The sequence below is a fragment of the Penicillium verrucosum genome (genome assembly GCF_028828655.1).
Source record: "Penicillium verrucosum strain IBT 35672 chromosome Unknown utg000001l_segment0_segment0, whole genome shotgun sequence".
NCBI classification, from domain to species: domain Eukaryota; kingdom Fungi; phylum Ascomycota; class Eurotiomycetes; order Eurotiales; family Aspergillaceae; genus Penicillium; species Penicillium verrucosum.
The window spans coordinates 2,343,842-2,366,267 of NW_026643210.1; the positions used below are offsets into that span (position 1 = coordinate 2,343,842).

General features: G+C 47.8%; 11 protein-coding genes across 11 annotated transcripts; 4 read left to right on the plus strand and 7 right to left on the minus strand.

Moving 5' to 3' along the window:
* Positions 1–424: 424 nt before the first annotated feature.
* N7516_000857 (uncharacterized protein) lies at positions 425–1,389 on the plus strand (the record flags this gene model as incomplete). The annotated part of the gene is made up of 4 exons (XM_057213579.1): positions 425–599; positions 650–973; positions 1,037–1,146; positions 1,204–1,389. 4 exons carry the CDS (start codon positions 425–427, stop codon positions 1,387–1,389), a joined length of 795 nt encoding a protein of 264 aa, XP_057075462.1.
* A 530-nt stretch (positions 1,390–1,919) lies between these two features.
* N7516_000858 (glycosyltransferase domain-containing protein) lies at positions 1,920–3,795 on the minus strand (the record flags this gene model as incomplete). The annotated part of the gene is made up of 2 exons (XM_057213580.1): positions 1,920–3,560; positions 3,631–3,795. 2 exons carry the CDS (start codon positions 3,793–3,795, stop codon positions 1,920–1,922), a joined length of 1,806 nt encoding a protein of 601 aa, XP_057075463.1.
* A 531-nt stretch (positions 3,796–4,326) lies between these two features.
* N7516_000859 (uncharacterized protein) lies at positions 4,327–5,367 on the minus strand (the record flags this gene model as incomplete). Its single annotated transcript, XM_057213581.1, has 1 exon — positions 4,327–5,367. The coding sequence occupies one exon, from the start codon at positions 5,365–5,367 to the stop codon at positions 4,327–4,329; it is 1,041 nt and encodes a 346-aa protein (XP_057075464.1).
* A 253-nt stretch (positions 5,368–5,620) lies between these two features.
* On the minus strand, positions 5,621–6,624 carry N7516_000860 (uncharacterized protein; the record flags this gene model as incomplete). The annotated part of the gene is made up of 2 exons (XM_057213582.1): positions 5,621–6,145; positions 6,256–6,624. The coding sequence occupies 2 exons, from the start codon at positions 6,622–6,624 to the stop codon at positions 5,621–5,623; spliced, it is 894 nt and encodes a 297-aa protein (XP_057075465.1).
* Positions 6,625–7,453: 829 nt separating this feature from the next.
* On the minus strand, positions 7,454–8,540 carry N7516_000861 (uncharacterized protein; the record flags this gene model as incomplete). Its single annotated transcript, XM_057213583.1, has 2 exons — positions 7,454–8,132; positions 8,191–8,540. The coding sequence occupies 2 exons, from the start codon at positions 8,538–8,540 to the stop codon at positions 7,454–7,456; spliced, it is 1,029 nt and encodes a 342-aa protein (XP_057075466.1).
* Positions 8,541–9,687: 1,147 nt separating this feature from the next.
* N7516_000862 (slipin family protein) lies at positions 9,688–10,840 on the minus strand (the record flags this gene model as incomplete). The annotated part of the gene is made up of 3 exons (XM_057213584.1): positions 9,688–10,423; positions 10,492–10,609; positions 10,669–10,840. 3 exons carry the CDS (start codon positions 10,838–10,840, stop codon positions 9,688–9,690), a joined length of 1,026 nt encoding a protein of 341 aa, XP_057075467.1.
* Positions 10,841–12,523: 1,683 nt separating this feature from the next.
* Positions 12,524–13,978, plus strand: N7516_000863 (LLM class flavin-dependent oxidoreductase; the record flags this gene model as incomplete). The annotated part of the gene is made up of 1 exon (XM_057213585.1): positions 12,524–13,978. The coding sequence occupies one exon, from the start codon at positions 12,524–12,526 to the stop codon at positions 13,976–13,978; it is 1,455 nt and encodes a 484-aa protein (XP_057075468.1).
* Positions 13,979–14,105: 127 nt separating this feature from the next.
* On the minus strand, positions 14,106–16,131 carry N7516_000864 (flavin-containing monooxygenase; the record flags this gene model as incomplete). The annotated part of the gene is made up of 5 exons (XM_057213586.1): positions 14,106–14,798; positions 14,861–15,388; positions 15,444–15,693; positions 15,754–15,764; positions 15,826–16,131. The coding sequence occupies 5 exons, from the start codon at positions 16,129–16,131 to the stop codon at positions 14,106–14,108; spliced, it is 1,788 nt and encodes a 595-aa protein (XP_057075469.1).
* Positions 16,132–16,937: 806 nt separating this feature from the next.
* On the minus strand, positions 16,938–18,408 carry N7516_000865 (uncharacterized protein; the record flags this gene model as incomplete). The annotated part of the gene is made up of 4 exons (XM_057213587.1): positions 16,938–17,251; positions 17,309–17,757; positions 17,818–17,947; positions 18,009–18,408. The coding sequence occupies 4 exons, from the start codon at positions 18,406–18,408 to the stop codon at positions 16,938–16,940; spliced, it is 1,293 nt and encodes a 430-aa protein (XP_057075470.1).
* Positions 18,409–20,215: 1,807 nt separating this feature from the next.
* On the plus strand, positions 20,216–21,502 carry N7516_000866 (uncharacterized protein; the record flags this gene model as incomplete). Its single annotated transcript, XM_057213588.1, has 5 exons — positions 20,216–20,368; positions 20,425–20,791; positions 20,857–20,974; positions 21,028–21,092; positions 21,144–21,502. 5 exons carry the CDS (start codon positions 20,216–20,218, stop codon positions 21,500–21,502), a joined length of 1,062 nt encoding a protein of 353 aa, XP_057075471.1.
* A 347-nt stretch (positions 21,503–21,849) lies between these two features.
* On the plus strand, positions 21,850–22,425 carry N7516_000867 (GNAT family N-acetyltransferase; the record flags this gene model as incomplete). Its single annotated transcript, XM_057213589.1, has 1 exon — positions 21,850–22,425. The coding sequence occupies one exon, from the start codon at positions 21,850–21,852 to the stop codon at positions 22,423–22,425; it is 576 nt and encodes a 191-aa protein (XP_057075472.1).
* Position 22,426: the final 1 nt, after the last annotated feature.

Here is a 22,426-nt window from a genome sequence, read left to right on the forward strand (position 1 = left end):
TAGTTCTTCGAAACCAAGCGTCGAAATTAACAAGATCCTTTTTCCGGGTTTACACTTTGTAACTTGTAGAGTCAAGATGATCTTGAGGACGTTACCTACATCCCTGCATTAGTACATCAGCGTCACCTAACTCTCTCATTGGTCCATATTGCCAGTCATTAATTTAGTCATCCATTCTCATTTTACAAGTACTATGTTGAAGGTACAGTATAACTAACTACCTAGTTAGTTACAGGTAGCTTAGAGTATATAAATTGATATCCCGTTTGGCATTTGGGTTGTGGATGAGAAACTAGCTTTCAAGTTTAGGAATCAGGTAGTCATTATATGATCATTATTTAGGAGAGTACATCACAACATTTGAGGCCTATTTTTTATCAACCTATTCATCTGTAGGAATAACTACTGTCGCTCACTATACACCATGGCCCGGCTAAGATGCCTATCCTCTTCATTTGACAAGGAAATCCAATCCAAGAACATGCTCACAGCCTCCTCTCTAAACCTCAAAAAGATCCAGCTCATCCTCAATCTAGAACACGTTGTGAATGACAATGAACTTGAGACTGTGCCTCCAGTTCCTATGCCCCCACAGTCTGGTAAATCCCAAACATATCATATCAAATCACATTTGGCTAATTCTACTCAGCAGAAACTTTGTCCAAAGTTGACCGTGAAACTTCTCCGCGTAAACTCGAAACACCTCGTACCCTTACCCTTACCCTCCTTTTTCTTGCTCGCGATGTCGTTCTATCTCGTCTCCCTGATGCTGTCCAGTTATTCAGCATCAAGATCGAGACAGCGTGGGGATACGGCCCTGTGAGTTGGGATGGGAGAAAGTACACGTTGACTGGAAGACCGGACTATGGGATCTGGTACGGTGATAGGAAGAATTTAGCGTTGAATACTGTTGTGGTTGAAGCTAAACCTGGGGAAGTGCAACTCAGCTTAGCCGAAACCCTAGCTTGTATGGGTAAGTGCCATATGGTGTACTGTTTCTGTCATTCGAAAAATTAGGGTTCTAACTCGTTTAAAGGCTGCGTGCATAGACGTCGACAGAAATTGAAGAGAAAGGACTGTACGATCTACGGTTTAGTAGCCGATGATCAAGTTTTCTGGTTCTTGAAAATTTCTCAGGACTCCAAGGTGAGTATATATGTATATTATCAATTGTAGTTAACGGCCTCATTAATATGTGACTAGTGGAGCGAGCGTGTTGTGACCGCTCGTCATAGGGACTATGAAAAGGTCCTGGGCATGCTGGTCTATTTCTTCGAAAAAGCCGCGGCGATGTCTCCTCACTCGAAAGAGTATGGACAGGCTCATATTCAAGAGGGATTTGAGATCACGGAGATCCAGGACTCCTGGGATATGTGCTCTATCGACTAATGCCTTTGTGATAACTTAGGTAAATGCCTAATATATGGATAATACATTGGTAATGACTTCAATTACTTTCATGTCTACTATAAGGGAGAGTCCTATCGGTTCAAATGAGACACGAGAGGTGCTACACAATGAATGATCTGCTAGGAGAGAGCGACAACTTGTTCATTCCGTTGCTTTCTAAATACGCCAACTTCCATCTATGATGGTATCATACAAAGTCAATCCCGATAATGTACAGGTATTCCTGATAACAGTCGAAAGAATCGCCAGCTTCGACATAAGAATAAATCAGAATTCTTTTGTGAATCCGGCCACGCCATCATAGTGGTTTATCCAACCAGGCCGGTCATGCAAAAAGACAATAAACCTTCCAAGCTCCAAACATCACATAGGGTCCAGAACTTGATAAGCTTGGAACTCAAACGTGCGGGAGCAGGTGGTTTGATCGGACGGTCTCAACAACCCGGCAGCGACCCATCCATGAATGATATAGCGAGTAATAGGAGAGAATAACAACCCAAAGTCCAGCTTTAGTCGAATTTCTCGAATTTCTCAGATTTCTCTTCCTTCCCAGCAATCAGACTTCCATACTGGTTATAAACCGGGTCATCTGGGTCATCAACTTCCTTCGCCCAAGGTCCCAGGTCATCGTCAAAGAGATCTCTTTCTTGGCCATTGCAGACCTCAGCAAAAGTGACCCAGTTGTGGTCGTCGGTCCAGAGCCCACCTCGACCTCCGCGTACCTCCAGCCAGTCCTGTCCGCCTAGCAGCGACGACTGTGCCGCATCGAACCCGTGTGAGTCGCGGACATATTTCCGCAGTAGGGCGCGTCCCCATGGGAAAAACCACATGTTCTCCCACCAGGTATTACGGAGCTTGGGGTCACCGTTGAGATGGGCGACTGCCGGAACCGAGGCAGAGTGGGCATTCGTCATGAGCGAAATATTGTGCCAGGTGCGCTCGCGCGGGTTCGGGAGTTTGTCTAGTGTGGCATTCCACACTGGTCGCTGCGTTGATTCTTTCGCGAAGCGGGACTGGACAAATGGATTGGGGAGTGCTGCGATGTCGGGTGGTAGGAGGATACGGTGTTCGCGAGGGACGCCGTGTTGCATCTGCAACGCAGACATCTTCGTGATGTTGCCGAATTTGACCCACTCGACATCCTTGCGGGACATGATCTGGTTGAAGAAGAGTTGAGACTCGAAGTCGACGCCAATGCCGTACTCGTAACGGTGACCTGTCTCCAGCCGGAGGGTGAGTCCGGTGATGTTCGCTGCATCCGAGATTCCCACCATCCGGTAAAGCAACTCTTTGAAGTTGTTGGCTGTTCGCCGCCGCTCCAGTTCTCTGATCACCTCTTGCCGTCCGTACATCTGTGTCAGGGCCTGGTAATCTCCAGACTTGTTCGAGCGAAACTCAACCAGCCGCAGGACTTCATCGTAGATCAGACGCAGATCCGCAGCCTGGCCAATGACCGCTCCCGGGTTCAACCACCGGGGTCGGTTCAGAGATCCATCCGGGTAGGCATCAGTCTTCCAGCCATATACATCCGGAGGTAAAGTTGATTCGGGGACAGATACACAACCGGGGTCGTCCCGCAACCCGGGGAAGCAAATCTTGCTTGCGCCAAAAAGAACACGCTGGGTGTATTTCTGTACCATCTCAGGTGCAGCCCCGGCCTTTTCGCCCGCCACTTCCGCGAACCCAAACTTGTCCCGCAGTTTTCGGTTGTTCGTCCTTATAATAGCCTGGAACCGCTCCACTAGAACCTTCGGTGGCAATTGGAAGAAGCTGTCTGCGCCATCCACCATCAGCACGAAGTCGCGGTCATGCACAATCTTGCTGTCTCGCAGGTAGTTGCGCACCCGCGTGATCCTATCCACCATACGCTCGGCCTCGGTCGCTCCGGGAGAGTCATGCCCATAACCGATTAATGTTGGCGGTGGGTATCCAAGGATCATAGCCGACGTAAGCGTTCGACAGACTCCCCGTGAGCCCCGCGAGGCCGGGACTAGGACATGCAGGCGCGGGTTGGGCTTGTCCAGATCGTGAGGGAGAGTATCGTTGACATTTATATCAGTGCGGGGAGGAAGGAGGACCCGGGCATCTTCCGGGCGCTGAGGGAAAGGATGGCGAGAAGGAAACTTGGTCCAAAAGTCCGGTTCGACTCGCTAGGCAGGTTGTTAGCTTCTTTATCTTAGGCCTGGCAGTCATGTCTGTGGCGCAGGAAGCGATCCTTACCGTTGAAGAAGACTGTAGCATAAGAAAGAAGAAGAACAATGCAATCACTAACAAGCCAATTGTCTTAGCTCGGTTTATCCGTGACCGACGGTTGAAGGCATGCCACAGCACCGGAGTCGACTTGGCATCTTGAAAGTGTAGTGGCACGTCCTCCGACGCCATCATGCAAAAATTAAAGTCGAATCAAATACTGGGTAAAGCAATATGGAACATTGTAAGATGTTAGGAACCAAAAGGGACCAAAAGAAATCAAAAGGGAAACGGGAAATACGCAATCACCCCGGAGGGGAAAAGAGAGAGGCTGCGATCGGCGCAACGTTTCCGGTGCCACGCGCCTCGTCACCTCGTGGGCCCCTTAAACGTCTATGTAAGCTCCATATAACTAACTAGTTAACTATGGAGTATACCTCTCGGCTCTATTGTACAATTGCAGTTTATTCAACATCTAGATCATAACTATGAATATTTAGGGTTTATGAGAATATCTGATTTTATATCTAGATGTCCATGGATGTCTCTTGACTTTCCAAAGTCAACCTTGGAAAGGCAGTATACCGTCAGGTTTATATTGGTTTGCAGAAAATACGAGGGCTGTAAAGGATGCAAAATACTATACAATCAGGCCCAAGTCTCCATGTAGAGAACCAGCTCAACATACATGCCAGAACCAAGATGTACTATGTACATCCCATCATCTCACTCCAAGTAAATTTCCTCCCTCAACCGCTGCAAATTCCGGAAAAGTCCCCCAGCAGGTGCCCCACTGTCACTATCCTGCCGGGCCTCAGACCTAGACCTAGACTGTCCTCGTTGGTTCTGATCCGCCTGGTCCAAGGTACGCCGTCGATCCTCGACAATATTCGCCAGGCTATCCACGAACCGGTTCCGAGCTTTTTCCTCAGCTGATGCATTCCACACAGTCGCCAGCGTCCGAAGAGCTTCAACGCGGCGGTTGGCAGCATCTAGTCCAGCGTATCCTCCGCCCTCGCTATCGAGTAGCTCGGTCACTTCTTTGCGTAGCTTCTTCATCATTTCTTGGCCTTTTTCTTCGCGGTCTTGGCCTTCGGGTCCGAGGTCTGGTCCTGAGACGGAGATGAAGGATGATGAGAATGAGATCTCGGATGGGGGTAGTGGCCAGCTCATTGCGTCGCCGAAGGTTTGGACAACATCTTCTAGACGCGATCGCACTTGGTTCAGTGTGCGGAGGTTCGTTATGTATTCTGGGTCTGTAGGGACGACGGGTTTGTTCTTGTCGTCTAGGCTTTCTGTTGACTCGTCTTCGTTTGTTGGCGTATCCTCTTCGACTTGTTCGGTCTTGCGCCCGTCTTCTGGTGAAGGCTCCGGGACGAATTTTGTTATATCGTCGTGTAGAACTTCGGTTAAGGTTTCAGATAGCCCAATTGTCTCGCCTCGTAGGACTTCGACTTCATAGGCTAGTCGTCCACCGCTTCGGAGGATTTCGTCGGTGAGTTGGGATAATGTGCTCGAGAGACGGATGTTTTGGGCGCTAATCTGGGAGAGGAGGGACTGGACCTGTGCGGAGAGCTCTGTCAGTGGCACAGATCCGTGTGCCCGAGATGCATTAGGTTGTGAGGATGCCACAGTCAGCGGTGATAGAGAGTCATTGAGGAAGTCGGCTGGGTCGAAGTTCGGGTCGGCGAAGCTAGGGGATGGAGTGGGTTGGTTTGACGGTTTGATGCCGGCTCGAGTTGACGAGCTGTATGTTTGTGATGCCATTTCTGTGAAGCTCTGACTTCAGAGCTTTGGCAATCTGTCTCGGGGTCAATTCATGCTGAAGAGAGAGCTGGCCTCCGCGGGGAGGATCGATATCTCCACGCCCCACCGCCTTCTATTTCCATTTTAGGTATGGTGTCATGCTATTTTAGGTATAGCTTCTGGCCGCTTTTGGCCTGAGATCTACACAGCGTAAACAAAAGTGATCAACCAATAGTTACATGTTTTCCTATATATCTCACTTCTTCATTATATTTTAATTCACTGTTCGTCCCAACGGCTCGCTTGGGAGCTCAGCCCTAATATCCTGGGGCCCAGTTGCCTTCTCATGTGCAACACTCCGAACGCCAACAGTCTGGATATGATTCTCAAGCTCTTGAGGACGAGAACCGGGGCGAAGAATTATCGCCAATCCCTCTGCTTCATTCTCTCTCTGAATCCGTTTCTTCTTCCACCACACAAGCGAAAAATAAATAATAGTCAGGAATGCAATAGCCCCAAAAACGCTGCCGACAGTGATCCCGGCGATAACACCGCCTGAAAGTTGAGACGATGAGGATGAGGATGAAGTCGAAGTTGAAGTTGAAGTTGAAGTAGATGTTGGACTTGAAATCAAAAGCGATGTCGAGGTAGAAGTGTGTTCACCCAGCTTCTGAGCTATCGTAATTGCAGATGGAGTATTGCAGCAGCTCCCATCATCCCCACAACACCAGGTCGTCGAGTTCGCAGTGCCATCGCAAGAGGTCATCTTAGCAGAGAAATCCGATCCACCACTTGGTGTCTAGCAGATCCCAATTATCAGCTTACCATACAGCCGAAATGCCCATTCGCAGATTCATGAAAGGTTTCCATAATCTCTTCAATATAAAACCTGAGATCAGAAACACATACCGATCCCTTGGTACACACATTCAAACATCCATTATTCTTCCAGTCGGAAATCGTACACTGATTGCGCCAGTATGTCGTATTTGTGCCCGATTCACCGGCGCTGTTTCTGTACGTCAGTACATTCATGCACAGCCCGTTGGCAAGACATTCGTCCGAGGTAAGTCCGTCGGTGCTGCTTCCGCCAGCTGGGTTTGACCGGTTACTGGCACAGCACATGCCTATTGTGTCTTGGATGGAAATGCATGGTTGATATATAGGATTTGACGCGACGGTTCCATCGTGGTAGTAGCAGAGCGAGGCTACTAGCGGAATGAAGGTGAGGATGCTTAGGACGGGGAAGAGGGGATTTGGCTGGTAGATTGACTTCATTGTTCTTTAGTCGTAGTAAATATCATCATGGATGTTGATAGATGGTAAAGGGTAATCAAAAAAGAATAGCGCAAGATCTCTGATTATAAAACAATTAAACCAGAGGGGATGATATATGACAAGTTGGATATGAGGTACGGATAAATCAGGGGGGCTCCAGATTATGACAGTTAACGTGGGTTACCTCTGGTGTTGTATTGTGGCCTACATATCCAGGCCGAATTGGTTCTAAGTGATATGGTAGGCTAATCATAGGGGTCAGCAGACACCTCTAGTATTTTATAGTAGCCTGCATATCCAGGCCAGGTCATAACATGCAGCCCGAATTAATTCCGGGCAGCCTGCTACTCTATTTGCACTAGATTCGACGGTCTAAACCATAATATAATGCATGACACGGTTTCTTCTCAGCAGATACTAAGGTATGTACCCCGAATGAGTGGAATCCTACGACCAAAACGAGCCAAGGCCGAAAGCTACGGAAAATAAGCAATTGTAAAACTGAGAAGGCTGATTATGATGTATTATATCTGCACCTGATCTATATTTACATCCGATGGAAGCCATGTAGCCCCAAACAAGCCCCATCATGCAGGTGAGACTGTATATACTGATATAAGAGTCAACAAACCCAAGCCGAGACTTCAAATCGCCGCCGCCTTGATTTTCATTCAAGACCTTCAATGGAAATAGCATGTGCATATTTACAAGCATTAGTCTCAATTCCACGGCTCCTTTCGACCAAATATTGCAGAGACCGGGAGCCGAGCGAGGGAAGGTGAGGTATAATTCTGTTCCGCAAAACGAGAAAGCAAAATGACAAGAAAACCTAAGCACCAAGTTCATGCACGAACTTCGGGCCGGGGTTTGCCGCATCTAGTTCAGAAGGACCCGTCCGTGTATTCGCCACAACGGTAGACGTTCCCGTCTGCGAACTCCCACCAAGCTCGCTCGGCGTTCCATATCCCGGGCCTTTGTATGATGGGTTCGCACCGAATTTAGTGCTTCCACCAAGCTCGCTAGCTTCTGGGTGACTCCCTCCAAGTGACGATGTATCCTGCAGACTCTTCTTTCCTTTGTTCTGGCGCCGGCGGAATAGCCAAAATGCCAGTGCGGCGATTATAATGAGTCCTGCTGCGGCGACACCGACGCCAACGCCGATTCTCGCTCCTGTTGACAGGCCGCTTGTTCCTGTCCCCGTGCCTGGGGCTGCGGGGTTTGCCGGTTTTGGTGTAGCTGGGTTTGGAGATGCTGGGCCGGTCTGTGGTGATGAGTCTGAGGTTGTTGTGTCGGATGTTGTAGTGGCGGAGACGAATAGGCTTTTGTCTGAAGCTTGCAGCTCGATTTGGATTGGTTGCGCCCACATCGTGACGGGGCCGTTGACCTGTGTGCTCTCCTGGCTGACCTGCCGGACGGTGACAATGGTGGATGATGAACTAGGAAATTCGCTTACACATCCGCCGTATGTCGTTGTGGAGTCCCTTGGCTCCTCGATATAGGAGAAGTCACTTAGGTTTGGTCAATATCCGAGTCGGAAACTAGAATTGGCTTTGTTTTTGCACTTACGAGGGACAGCATATGGCAGTGGTTGCTGGACTGTGAATCACTAAATCGGCTGAGGTGTATCCACCTGGACAATAGCCTGGGCTATAGACGAGAGTTGGTCGAATTCTTCCATATTGACTGTACCCAGAAGGGAAACATGCGGGATCGGCATTGTCGTTCGCGACGGCATTTTGCAATAAGAGTCCATTTAAGACATTGTTTGCCGCCCGTGGTTCGTATGTCCATGAGCTCGAGCATGAAGCAGGGGCTGTGAAGATACTTGACATGGCCAGCGTTGTCGTCGGCATTGTCGTTATCTCTGTCGAGTCAACCGTCGCCCTTGCGACCAATGTCGGTATAGTAGACGTCATCTTGAAGCTGTATCTGCGACTCCGAGGTAGCTCTATAGGATGTTGCAGAAGGGAAAAGCAAAATCAATCTTCAGCCCCCAAATCGAAAGGGATTTATTTTGGTTGTCTTGTATATTTTGAGCGCCAATTCCGAATTGATCTTAGCTTCTCTTGGTACAGCCCTGGAGGGTCTTAGTGCTGATGCTATAATTTCCCTCATGGGCTGCGCAACTCGTTTCTCATTCAGGACCCTCTCGCACTACCCCTAAACCTGGTCAAGTCAAATTTTGCATTCATTCTCAATGTCTTGGGGAATTGACTTAGTCTGAATTACCTGGATATAAAATCATTCAGAATGCTGAATAACTAGTTATCTTACCAAAGTAAATCCCCCACCGAAAATATCCAAGATCGACATCGCAATGTCCACTAACATGCTAGCGTCTTCACAACACGTTTATTCTACCCAAGCTACCCTGGAAGATACGATGTCTTGGCTGCAGCTGAAACTCCTTAGAAACGCCATGGACAAATCAGGGCTACGAGTTAGGATATGGGATACATAGTAAGGTAACGGCCATCTAGAGTATATCGTAGTATAGCAGCTTTCAATATTTTCAAAAATAAAAATAAAAATTACAACCTGAATACGAGAATATTAGGTTCTATGTGGATTTTTACTAATTTAAAAAACTCTCAGCCTTTTGACATGAGTCATTCTAAGTGGTTAAAAGGTGGACGTTCTCCGCATCAGCAGTCAAATGATGAGTCCTGTTGTTATACGGTGTACATTATCTTGCTGGTTGGTCCTGGGCATATTAGGTGAAACAGATAGAAAGGGAAATCTGGAGCAATATAGAGTGAAGGTTGCATTACACTAAATAAGTAGAAGTAAAGCACATGCGCAGTCATTGAGACATTAAAACGGCTGCGATAACAGCAGCAAACGAAGGTGGGTATCGTCATGGATCCAATCATGTCCAACCATAATACAAAAACAATTAAATCCCCCGTAGACAAATGGGCTATTGGGGGAACAACTTCAAGGGGGTCCACTTTCCGGAAAGGGCAAGGTAAATCACAAAGGGAAGGGTCATATCTTCATGCAAGAAATTGACCCATTAAATGAGGAAAGGAGACAACACAGCCGAAAGCATCCAGGTCACATCTAGATGTCTTCGACAACGCGAGCGTTGATCGCACCCTGGAACCCACCGTCATTGCTGTTGGTCGGGGCACCGTGGTTGCTCGGGCCCTCTCCCGCATTAGTAGCGGCCTCCAGTTGCTGGGTCACATTCGGGGCCACTCCAGGCAGGAAAATAACCTTGCTGTTGGCAGACTTGGCCATAGCCTGCATCGCTTCGAGGTAGCGGATCTGCATAGCCGGAGCGGAGGACAGGATATCGGCGGCCTGGCGCATCAACTTGGCGGACTCGACCTCGGCGCGCGCGGCAATAACCTTGCTTTCACCGATACGCTTCGACTGCGCCGCCATAGAGAGCGAGTCTTGCAGGTCATTGCTGAAGATGATGTCCTTGATCAACATCGACTCGACCTTCACTCCCCATCCGGCTGCTACTTCCTCAATGATCTCCGATGTCGACTGGGCGATTTCCTCACGACGCTCGATCACGTCTTGCAGCACTCGTGCGCCGATCACGTGGCGCAGGGTGGTCTGCGTGCGCTCGATCAGGGCCTGTCGCACGTTTGTGATGCCGAAGGCGGTCTTGTGGGGAGAAACCACTTGGTAGTAGATGACGGAGGTCAGGTTGAGGGTGACGTTATCCTTGGTCATACAGACCTGACGGGGTACCTCGACAATTTGGATCTTGACATCAACCGTGATGATGTGTTCACTGAGCGGGTTAATTTTAACCAGACCAGGATCGACCGATCGCTCGAAGCTATAATAATCATTGTCAGTGAGTGATGTTCGATGGAAATGGAAATGGCCGAGAGGGGGATCACTAACCGTCCAAATCGCGAAATCAAACCGACTGCACCTTGATCAACGGGCTTGAAGGGATTTGGGCAGCAGATGCAACAGGGGATAGCTCCGAAAAATCCGATACATTCACCCAGACTGTGGACTAAACGAGGTATGGTTAGAACAAGAGTCGCAGGGTGTGTAGATATTGGCCCAACTCACTCAACCCGGCATACCAGCCATGCGCATCGGGGTTATCGTCACCATGGTTGATTTGGTGGGCGTATTTGGGTTGCAGATCGCTCATGCGAAATGGCTGGACATCGACCAGAGATTGGTCTACTCCACGATTATGGACGGGAGCCTTGCTGGTGCTTGCGCCGTTTTCAGACATGGTTTGAAGTATTGTAGTTTTGAGGTTGTTGGATATTTGAATATTTGGATATATAAGGTGGGATTTTGATATGGAAGGGATGAAGAAAAAGAAGAAGGGGGAACATCAAAAGGGTTTTAAATGTTTCCCAACGGTAAACAAGAGCTTCCTTCCAGGATTCCAAGGTTTCCCTTTCACTTCTCCGCAGTGGAACCACCTGCCAACAGGATTGAATATGATTGGACTATAATATATTCCAAGGCTGAGTCTTTAGTCGGGCGGCTGTCTATGCAGATCGACCAACTCACCAGAACAGTTGATATACAGTATCAAAGATAGTGGCTATAACTTCAAGTGATTAGAAATCATATATATTGTAGTAGCAAGGTAATCTTCCATTCTCATTTCCTTAAATCCTAAATCCTACATTCTACATTACATCTTCACATCACATCACCACATTTCGATCGGACATGTCTGGGCATCGTCATAGGCGTACTTTTGCACTAGATAATACAACAACACATAGTTAGTTAATCAGGTTCCCATATGTCTAAAGTTCCAAGGCGCAGGGCAAAGGATTCTATAGAATCGATAGTGTGGCCATGGAAAAGCCTTGTATTGACCATCACATGAACTGTCAGGACCGTGGGAGCCCTCTCGAAAACGAAAGCGAATACGTAGAATATATATTGGAAGCTGAGAGAACCAATAGTGTTGTATGATTTTTGGCCCCCCCAAGACCCAGGAGGCAGTGCCCAGAAACCTCTCTGAAAGTCAGGGCAGTGCTAAGAGGCTCAGTTTGGTGGATATTTGATATTAACTTTAATACGCCCTATGGGTCTTTTACAGGCCGTCCTAATATAATTAGTATATACTTATATACTTATAATGCATAATATATGACAATCTCACATCAGCTAGCATCATTGGTCTAGTGGTAGAATTCGTCGTTGCCATCGACGAGGCCCGTGTTCGATTCACGGATGATGCACTTCTTTTTTGTCGTTCTTATTTTTGTTTCTATCTATCTACTGTTGGTGTTGGTGGAAGGTTTACATTCTGTAACCATCTTTTTTAGTATGAATAGATTGAATAATAAGGCGAATGGTTTGATCTTTTAATGCTACTATGTATATTTGTAAGTATTGACCAAATCGGGTAATAGCTTCATCTCAAGTACCAATCCGGGATATATATCACTCAAAGTATCAAGTGGAACCAACATTTTGAAGACATCACTAACCATTATCATGATTACGATCAATACCAAGCATGAATTCATCACATACAACATAGAAGATAAAAAATAGTAGATACAGAAAGAAAGTATAGGGAAGTCCCTCATCCCTATACGGGATCAAGTCGCGCCATAAGCCATGCTTCACTCGCCCGAGAGACGACAAACGCACAACATACAAGTGCAACATATGTTGTCAAATAGCATTGATCTATCAAGTTCCCAAACTTCTCAAACCCCAATAGTCATTTATGTACAACCCCACACATGCTGACGCCATCGGCCTCCAACTGCACGTCTTTTTGCGCATGCGCATCTCAGGGTAATAATGCGTCGCGGGGTCAATAGATACACTGTGTATGCAGGGACAATAAATATGTATAATCCACCCCTCCAGAGCCATTGTATACAAGTAAAAAATTAATTCAAATCCCCTCCTCTCAACCAGACAAACATCCATCACCATGTCTTCCGAAAAGAAACAACTCATCATCAATGCCTTTGCAATGCAATCGCCAAGTCACCTAAACCCAGGTCTATTCCGTCACCCAACAGACCAAGGCGCCGACTACAAGAACATCAAGCACTGGATCGCTCTAGCCAAAAAGCTCGAAGATGCCAAATTCCACGCCATCTTCTTCGCAGATGTCCTGGGAGGCTACGATGTATACAGAGGTCCCTCAAACCTCTCCCCAACAATTCCCGCTGCCGCTCAATTCCCAATCAACGACCCCCTCTACAGCGTCCCCGCCATGGCAGCAGCTACAGAATCAATCAGTTTCGGCGTAACTGCCTCAACAACATACGATTCCCCCTACGCCCTGGCAAGACGTTTCTCAACAGTAGACCATCTCAGCAATGGCCGCATCGGCTGGAACATCGTTACCTCATACCTCGACTCCGCGGCTCGCAACTTCGGTCTTGACACACAGGTCGAGCATGACGAGCGATACCGCATCGCGGACGAGTATCTCGACGTCACCTACAAGTTGTGGGAGGCCTCTTGGAGAGACGATGCCGTGTCCTGGAAACAGGGCACCGAGAGCAAGACACAGGGTTATGCGGATCCAAAGGCTGTTCGAGAAATCAATCACAAGGGGAAATATTTCCAGGTTCCTGGTCCTCATCTCTGTGAGCCGAGTCCCCAGCGCACGCCGTTCATCTTGCAGGCCGGTACTTCGCCGGCGGGTAAGGCGTTTGCGGCGAAACATGCCGAGGCTGTGTTTTTGCATGCGCAGAAGCCAGAGCTTGTTCGTCCTTCTGTTGATAGTATCCGTCAACAGGCTGCGGAGATTGGACGGAATTCGCAGGACATCAAGGTTATCGCGGGTGCGTTGGTGATTGTTGCCGAGACGGACGAGGAAGCGAATGATAAGTTTGAGGAGCTGAAGACGTATGGCGATCGGGAGGGCGCGCTTGCTCTTTTCGGTGGTTGGACTGGATATGATTTGTCAACGTACTCTGATGATCAGGACTTCCGTTTTGTGGAGCTTCCTGCTGTTCGCAGTATGGTGAATCACTGGGCTAGTACGGTGCCTGGCACTGAGGGTCAGAAGTGGGATAAGAAGACTATTGCCGAGTATTTGGTGCTCGGTGGTAATGGTGTTAAGATTATTGGAAGTGTGAAGACCGTGGCCGATGAGCTGGAGCGATGGGTGACTGTTGGCGATGTTGACGGGTTCAATTTCAGTTATGCTAGTCTCCCTGATACCTTTGATGATGTTATTCGCTTGCTGCTGCCCGAGTTGCAGCGTCGTGGTCTGTTCTGGTCGGACTATGCTGTCAAGGGTGGAACTTTCCGCGAGAATATGTATGGGAAGAAAGGTCAGTCCAGACTCCCTGATGCGCATCCTGGCGCGAAATACTTCTGGAAGGAGGGTCAGGAGGTGCCTCCTTATTCATTGGAGGAGTCGAATTAGTAGCAAATTTGGATCATAACAGTCAAAATAAAAGAAGTATTGCCCAACGCTACATAATTCATCTATATAGGTATCTCCAAATAGGAAATACGATCTTTCATTGTAATGATCCAGTCTACTAACCCCCTTAAACATCCCACCACCCCTCCATGTGAGTCTTCAAATTAATCTCCTCCGGCAATCTCAAATGAGGCGTCAACTCCGCCCCCGGAGTCAACTCTTTCGTAGTCCAACCATTACCAAAGTAAGCAAACCGATTCCCACTTGGATTAACATAGGTATACTCCCAATCTTCCCAACGCGGGTCTCGACGAACATAATTCGAATGCGACGCACTACCGGGGAAGAGACCATGAATCCGAGACCCGGGCTTGCCACCATTATACCACGAACTACAATTCGCCGACCACACAGTGCGCGGGTAGAACTGGTCGCAGTACTCAACGAAGTCATCGGCCGCTTGCTTGGACGGGACGATCGACTTGATTCCCTGCGTGCGGATCTTGCGCAGCACTTTCGCGATGTATGTCACTTGGTTCTCGACATTGTTGGGAACTGTCCCGCTATGTCCCGAGGCGTATGGGCCGGCGAGCCAAAGGAGGTTGGGGAATCCGGGTGTTGCGAAGCCGAGGTATGAGTACGGGAATCCGAATTTGCCGTCTTGTTTCCAGGCTTGTTTTAGGTCGACTCCGTCGGCGATGATGGAGAACGGCGGGGCGTGGTCGACGTTGGCGCCTGTTGCGCAGATTGTGATGTCTACTTCTCGCTCCATGCCGTCTTCGGTCACAATGCCTTTCTCGGTGAATCGCTTGATGCGCGTCTGGATATAGTCGACGTTTTCCTTCGATAGAGCCTCTAGATATCCGGGTCCTGGTGTTGGACGACGGCACGCCGGGGGAAGTCTGGGATGATCCTGTCGGCCAATTCGGGCTTGCTTGCAATACGCTGCAGCATCAGGGCGGTCCATTTCTCACGCAGTTCCTCGTTTTCCGGTGTATCTTTGAAGATCGCCCCAAAGCGCTGGAAATACCCCTTTTCGACATCCTTTCGGTATTCCAGATACGCCTTGGGATCTTTCCATGACTCTAGCTGTGTCTCGGAGAACAAGTTTGCCTCTAGTCGACGGACACCCGCGCTTCCGCTACTGAATGAATCTGCGATCCAAGTTGGATTCCGAGCGTAATGATCAACGTGGCTAGCAAATGGTTGAATGGATGGTAGGACCTGCAAGCCGGAAGCACCATTTCCGATAAGAGCAATTCGCTTGCCTTTCAGATCAATGCTTGGATCCCAGTTAGAGGAGTGGAACAGTTTTCCCTTGTAATCGTTGATTCCTTCATAGTCGGGTAGCTTCCAGGCATTGAAATGACCAATGGCGTTGATTAACACGTCTAGCTCTTCCTCATAGACCTGTTGTATTGATGTGAGCATAGAGCCTCAAGGATCAACACCAACCATTTCTTACCTTCGAACCATCCACGTGCTCAACAGTGACATTCCACTTTCCTTTCTCGGGTTGCCACTCGGCCTTCTGCACTCTTTGTCCTGCGCGAAGGTACTGGTACACATTGTGCTTTCGTGCAACACCCTGCCAGTATTGTTTGATCTCCTCTCCCTGGGCGAATTCTTCCGTCCATTGAGTATTTGGTGAGATGCTGGATTGGTATACATGTGCAGGAATATCGCAACGAACACCGGGGTATGTATTCTCGAACCTGTTTGATATGAATTAGGAACCCACAGCAATGAAGACAAGAGCGGAATGGAAAATGTACCATGTGCCTCCCTAAGACCATAGTTAGCTTCGAAAAAACCCATCAATTGATATTAACATAACATTAACATACCACATCGGCATTCTTATCATAGATTCGAAGATCAAGTTCCGGCAGTTTCGCAGGGAGCAACACGCCCGCGGTGATCCCTGCAAGACCCGCACCGATAATACCAACCTTGATGGGTCGCACCACATCAGCCGGGTGTTCCTCTAGTTCAAATCGAACATTCTCATTTTTCTCTGATAATCCGCTAATATCACTATCCACCGTTACAGTGGTGGATCTGCTGAGATCGGAAGGACCCTTAATCGATTCCGAGGTAGGCCCGATATTCGACAAGGGAAGAGCCACCTCGGGGGATTGCACAAGAGTCATGATGGGATTTTATTTTCTCGTCTCTTGTGACAAGACTTCAAACGATCACAGCATAAACATGAAACCGCTGTCGCACCGAGCTGGATATCCCGTCATTCTTGTAGATGAACTTGCACCTCCGCGCGCCTGCACGTCATGTGAAACGTTTCACACGCCACCTAATGCGAATTGTAATCCTGCGCGTCGAATCTGATAAGTTGCTTCATTTGGTCTGTTGGATTCGGGTATATGTGATGTTCTGGGGACTGATTTGGTGTTACTAACACCATTGCAGTCCGTGATGACGTGCCGAGGGGGTTATCGTGAACACCATCCTCTCCACTCGCCACGCCATTGCGGAGTGCATTGGTTGGAGTAGATGTTGGGGTATCACTTGTTTGAAATTGGGATGTCGCCATTTGATATCTCGGCCGATTAGAGCTCTTGGGGAATATTCCAAAGACTTGCTTGTCTTGCACATGTCAAGGTAATCAACATGGCCTTTGAAGTTCTGGAAGTCCAATTTATATTCCTTTTATGATTGAATGTATTTGCATGTCTCTAATCAAATGAAAGAGGTTAAGCCAAAGCAATGTGCTGATAATGTTGGTACTACAGTGGCATGTATCAACCTTCACCATCGCATATACTACAGTTTTCTTACTCTTTTTGATCAATCATTCCTAGGGCTCACCCACCAAGTCAAGTAATTACCTTTTTAGACAGTATACGTACGGGGTAAACATAACCAGTGCCAACTGGATGAATTTTCAAGTAGGACTGAAAGAGAGTTCGTAAATAATAATAACCCACCGAGCAAAAGAAATCTAGGCAATCTCGGCCTCAATAACCATCTCATACTGCTGAGGATCAGGCCAAAAGTTGACAATTTTAAACCCAGCATCAGTCAACAACCTAGTCCATGTGCCTTGTGTTCGCTCGGCAGCTGACAGCAGCGACATCATCTCCACATCCATGGTAGCCTGACTGATACTCGCCCCCGTTGGTGGAAGAACAATATCATAAATAAACAACTTGGAGTATCCCTTGATCATAGCGCCTTTGGTGTTCACAAGCAATTGGCCAGCCTTGTCATCTGGCCAATCGTGAAGAACTGCGTGCATAAAGTATGCACGACTCCCTGTGGTTTGATTGTTAGTAAATATCTCCAATTATCTGTACTGGGAATTTTTCCTACCTTTCACCGGCTGAGGTAAGAAGAAATCGTGAACCATAGCAGTAATCTTCTTATCAACCTGCGCGTTGGCAATCACTTCTGGGAGATCCTGCAACACTAGCGACCCAGCAGGAAGGTCTGGGTGTTTTGCAAGAACGTGAGAGATATCAATCCCAGTGTTTCCGCCAACATCAACCACAAATGGAGAGCCATCGTCCAGTTTGGCACCCTCCAGCAGCTTTGTTGTGTCGTATACCTTAGTCCACGGAGTCTTCCATGCCGTCCAGGCCTCCATATGACCAGTGAAAGCCTCAAAGCAAGCGGGGGTTTTCTGCAATCGCCCAAAGAAGTTGAGACCATCGGGGTCACTGTCTGAGTGGTTATTCGTATTGATATCCGTGGGCTCTTTGTAGGATATCTTTGCTAGATAAGCTGGCAGGCTTTGGCCAGCAGCAAGGTATTGATTCGATCTGAAACGGCAAATATTAGTATGACACTGGATTAACATCAGAGGATACATGTATTCTTACGCTGCTTGAAGTGAGGCGCGGACCTTGGTGCTCTCGTCGCCGATGGCATTCGAGAACGGGGTCGGTTTGAATCTGTCTTCTCCTGTCTCCTCAACCACGTTGAAAGCAGCCAGTAAACGGAACAATCGGCCTGCATATTTTTATAAGCCTTTCTGGGTTAAGAACATGAATATCATGAAGAGAGAGCTTACGCAGCAGGTTTGTATCAACAGTGGGAGTGGTAAATGCGACCAGTTCGTCGATAGACTTCTCACCACCAACCCCTGTCCAGGACTTCCAAAGACCCAAGTCGATGCATGTCTGTAGAGCGGCAAAGACGACAGGCTGTTCGAAGCAGAAGCCCCAGGCACGTTCATATGGTGTTTCTACTCTGGCCAGTAGACGACGTGCCGCAGCGCGTACCTTTAGACGTTCGACTTCGTTTCCGGCAAACACCCCAGGTTCAATAGCGTCAAGCGAGCCAATGATTCTGCCGGTTTCAAATGGCCGTAGATCTCCTGCATGAGCCTGGGTGTGCTTTGCGCCATTGTGGCTAAACCATTTAGGCTTGGCTGCATCTGCAGCTGCAATAACTTCTGTTTGAGATGGCATGTTGCACTTCCAACTTTGGCCTGGACTTGAATATTTGGAAAAACTAGTAGGAGCCTTATAGGATAATAAGAAAATCAATCGACTGACGGTTCTCCCAGCTCTATTATATGTCTATTGGAGCCTTTGGAAATACACTAAATGTCGCGATATGACCTCTAGGGGGTTTTCCTTAGCCAAGGTCAATTCTCATCCGGATTACCTGGTTAGGGTAGATGCGCAAAGCTAACTATGTTTTCAGGGCTTGGACTTACCAGTACAATGCTCAGTCTAAATCCATGCTTGATTAGATTTTTGACAGCCTACATTCTCGAAGCGATACCCACTCATTTAGCTACATTTAGAAAGGATCGTTATATGCCGCCCCACTGATATACGGAGTACATACTACATAGCCGGGGAAATGCCAGTCACTTTCAATCGAAGGGTTGCGTTAGAGCGCAGATCTGTCCAAAACCTTAAATTGTATGGCCACTGGACACATCTCGTAGAATCAATATACAACTGTTGTACCGCTGATGATCTCTCGGGAAATCAGTCGCATTTCGATAATTCGATTTTGGTAGATGGTGTTCAGCAAACTCAACCAAGACGCCCAATTGCTTCATTGGCCGCCCAGCTCGGAAATTTCACAGTATAACGCATCGAATGGTCTGTCTTCTCGACTCCAAATTCCAGGTCTTTCAAACAGGGCATACGTTATGCGCGTAGCCTAGTCAAACGACAATCTGATAGAAGTGTTCTCAGATCCTTACTTCTCATACACCCTATCCCCGTTCGGTATCGGCCTTCCTGATTGGGTTGTCTATAGTATAATTTCCGCTACGATTTGCGTGTGGTCCAATCAAGGAGATCGTAGGGGGACGAGGATATCAGAATCTAGCTTACAACATACGGATCCATTTCGCCATATTGTTGTAGCTCGATCGGACATGAGTCTCGAAATTGTGACAGAGAAATCCCAGGTTGCCCCTCTTCTTCATGTCCATCGTTGCTAGATGTGGCAAGGCCGGTGTAGATCAAAGTTTTAAAACCCGCCTGCTAGAAGCGATACATAGAAGTGTATGGAACTAAACTTTATCACTTTGCCGTAGCGCAGCGATTTGGATCAACAATTCCAGTGATAGTATGCCCATCATGATGGTGGGGTCGAGGGAGAATCAAGAAGAGAAAGTCAACGACTTGGTACACTTGAAGGCTTGGCGTGACTAATTGGTCTCCACCAAATGTTATACCTCAAGACCCTGGAGACCCTGGATTGAATGTACGGAGTATATATATCATATTGTTCCCCTTGCGGGAGAAGATTATGGTTTACAATATAAGAATCAAGATCAAACCAGGGATGCAAAGTAACATGAGGCGGCACGGGTGGCTCGATTTTCCCCGGGGCCCGTTACTCAACGCGATTTCATACTTCATGGCCCACAACCCAAAAAGCTCCTCGTTACATAGGTAGCTCACAAGATCGTCGTCTTCATAATGCCTTTTACGCTCTAGTAGGTGTGTTGAAGTTTATAGGATCAATATCAATACCACCCTAGTATGGGTTCTTGATGGAACTTGACAGCGCTCAAAACTCAATGGTGTACTATTGCGGCGGATCATTGGTAGGAGACAAGATTGCGCAATGCTGAAGTAGTGGTGTACCTTTTCTCCGTGTACCTTTTCTCCCGGTTGAAAGAAATTGATGTATCTCAATGTATAGCACATAAGATAACTAAAGATTCCATACTGACCTTGTTGTCTGGAACGTTGTCTCTACCACTCATTCTTCTACCTTACCTTGAAGCCCCCCGTTATCTTCAATATGGGTGTTTACGGAGGCTTAGGGCCCATGACCAATGCAGTTCTCTGGGTGGAGGCGGTTATATTTGCGGTCTTCGCAGGGCTCAGGCTCTATACGCGAAAACACATTCTCAACTCCGTTGGTCTGGATGATTATCTAGTTCTGATTGCACTGGTGAGAATAACAAACCGCAATACCACCTTTGTCATGCACTTTCTAACGTACTACAGGTTCTTCATATAATTTACACTGCCTTTGTCACGGAAGGAACCGTTTACGGCGTCGGGCAACTATACGCTGATGTCGGTGATCCTGTCATCTATTTTACAGCTGTCAAGTATGAGCTATTCAGCCAGGTAGCTGGAATCATGGTCATTGGTGTTGGCAAAGCTGCTGTGGGCGTGTTTCTTCTTCGAATTGTGCGGAGTAGAACCCAGAGGGTGATTATCTGGGCTTGTCTTGCAATCACTGCTTTCATTACGCTTTTCGCCAGCATTACTGTTATCGTGCAGTGTATTCCAGTTGAGAAATCTTGGAACCCAACTACGCCAGGCCATTGTTGGATCGACTTTTCTAAGGTTGGTTACACTGTTGGATGTGAGTATCAAGTTGCCCGGTTGCCTCAATTTGTATACCCGAATGCTAATCCTGAGGTTTTGCAGCATGGTTTGTCGCCGCAGACTTCTCCTTTGCGATTCTTCCCTGGTTCATTGTCTGGGATCTCAACATGAAGCAGAAGGAAAAGATCACCGTTGCCTGTGGTCTCAGTCTTGGAATATTGTGAGTCTAGAAATACTCCACTCTTTGAATATTAATCTGACGAGATACCCTAGCGCTGGAGTATGTGGCATCATCCGCACCAAAGCCCTGGCAGGATTGAATGCATCCGAGTACATATGTATGTTCTTTGAATATTCCTTCCATGACGTTATAGCTGACCGGCATCTAGATGATACGGTCCCAATGCTCATTTGGTCTGCCACCGAGAGCTGCGTCACGATCATGGGTTCGACCATCCCCGTCCTCCGTCCCCTCTACATCCACCTCAAATACGGGCCGGATGGCACGAGCGGCTCTTCGGGTGATACCTCCTACAGATTGCCATTGTATGGCAGTGGTCGAGACAGGAGCCGTTTTTCGAAATCCGGCCTTGAACCGACAGTTGAGGAGCGGGGTGCTACTCACCACCCCGCCATGAATAACAACCCTGCGAATGCTAGCAATGAGAATATTCTTCGGGGTGCTGCGGGTATTGAAAGAACGGAGGAGGTCTCAGTTAGTTATGAGCAGTTTGGAAAGAATGGCTAGGGGAGGGTTCTCGAGATAAATTTTGGTTTGTTTCACTCTTTCGGGGCGTGGTTGCTGGTATAATAATGGCTTCTCGGCCCGAAGCCATGCAATTTTAATGTTCGATGTTTTGTTTTATTTTTGTTTTGTTTTGTTTTATTTATTTTTTCTTCAGGAAACAGGGGTGTTTAAATGTTGAAAAGATCGTGGCATACTCGTCTTATACGACTGATGTGTCATGATCATGACAAATGATAATCAGACTACAATTTCTTCGTCTCAAGATACCATTCATTTCTTAGAGCCCAACTACGTATATTTTGAACCACAACCCAGCACAACAACATCCAACCTGCTTCACATCCGCCATGTCCTCTACCACGCCAACAGGTGGACATTCACCTAAGACATGGAAACGAGACACTAGCCCCGAATTCTTCATCTCAACCGAACCAAGCCTACTCTCTGTAAAAGCAGTCAATGCCGCATACGATAGAGACTTCGTTTACTGGGTCAAAAAGCCCCTCCCAGAGGAGGTACTGTGGCAGATGCTTCACGGCGCCTTGAGTTTCGGCGTGTACAGGTGGACGCAACCCGCGGAATCCGTGAATGATTCTACCATCCCGTCTTCGGAGAACACTGAGCAGATTGGACTTGCTCGGGTGGTCACAGATGGTTGTTCATTTGCCTATCTGTCGGATATCTACGTTCTTCCCGAGTACCAAGGCAGTGGACTTGGAAAATGGCTTGTGGGTTGTGTTGCCGAGACCCTTTCCAAAGAGAACATGCCGTATCTACGTCGGATTATGTTGCTCACTGATGATGAGCGCCTGCAGGCTTTCTATGCAAAAATGTTTGGAGTGAAGGTCGTTGGGCGTGAAGAGCGAAAGGATATGGGGAGGGATTTGGTGTTTATGTGTGCGAGACCGCATGCGCAGCCGTAAT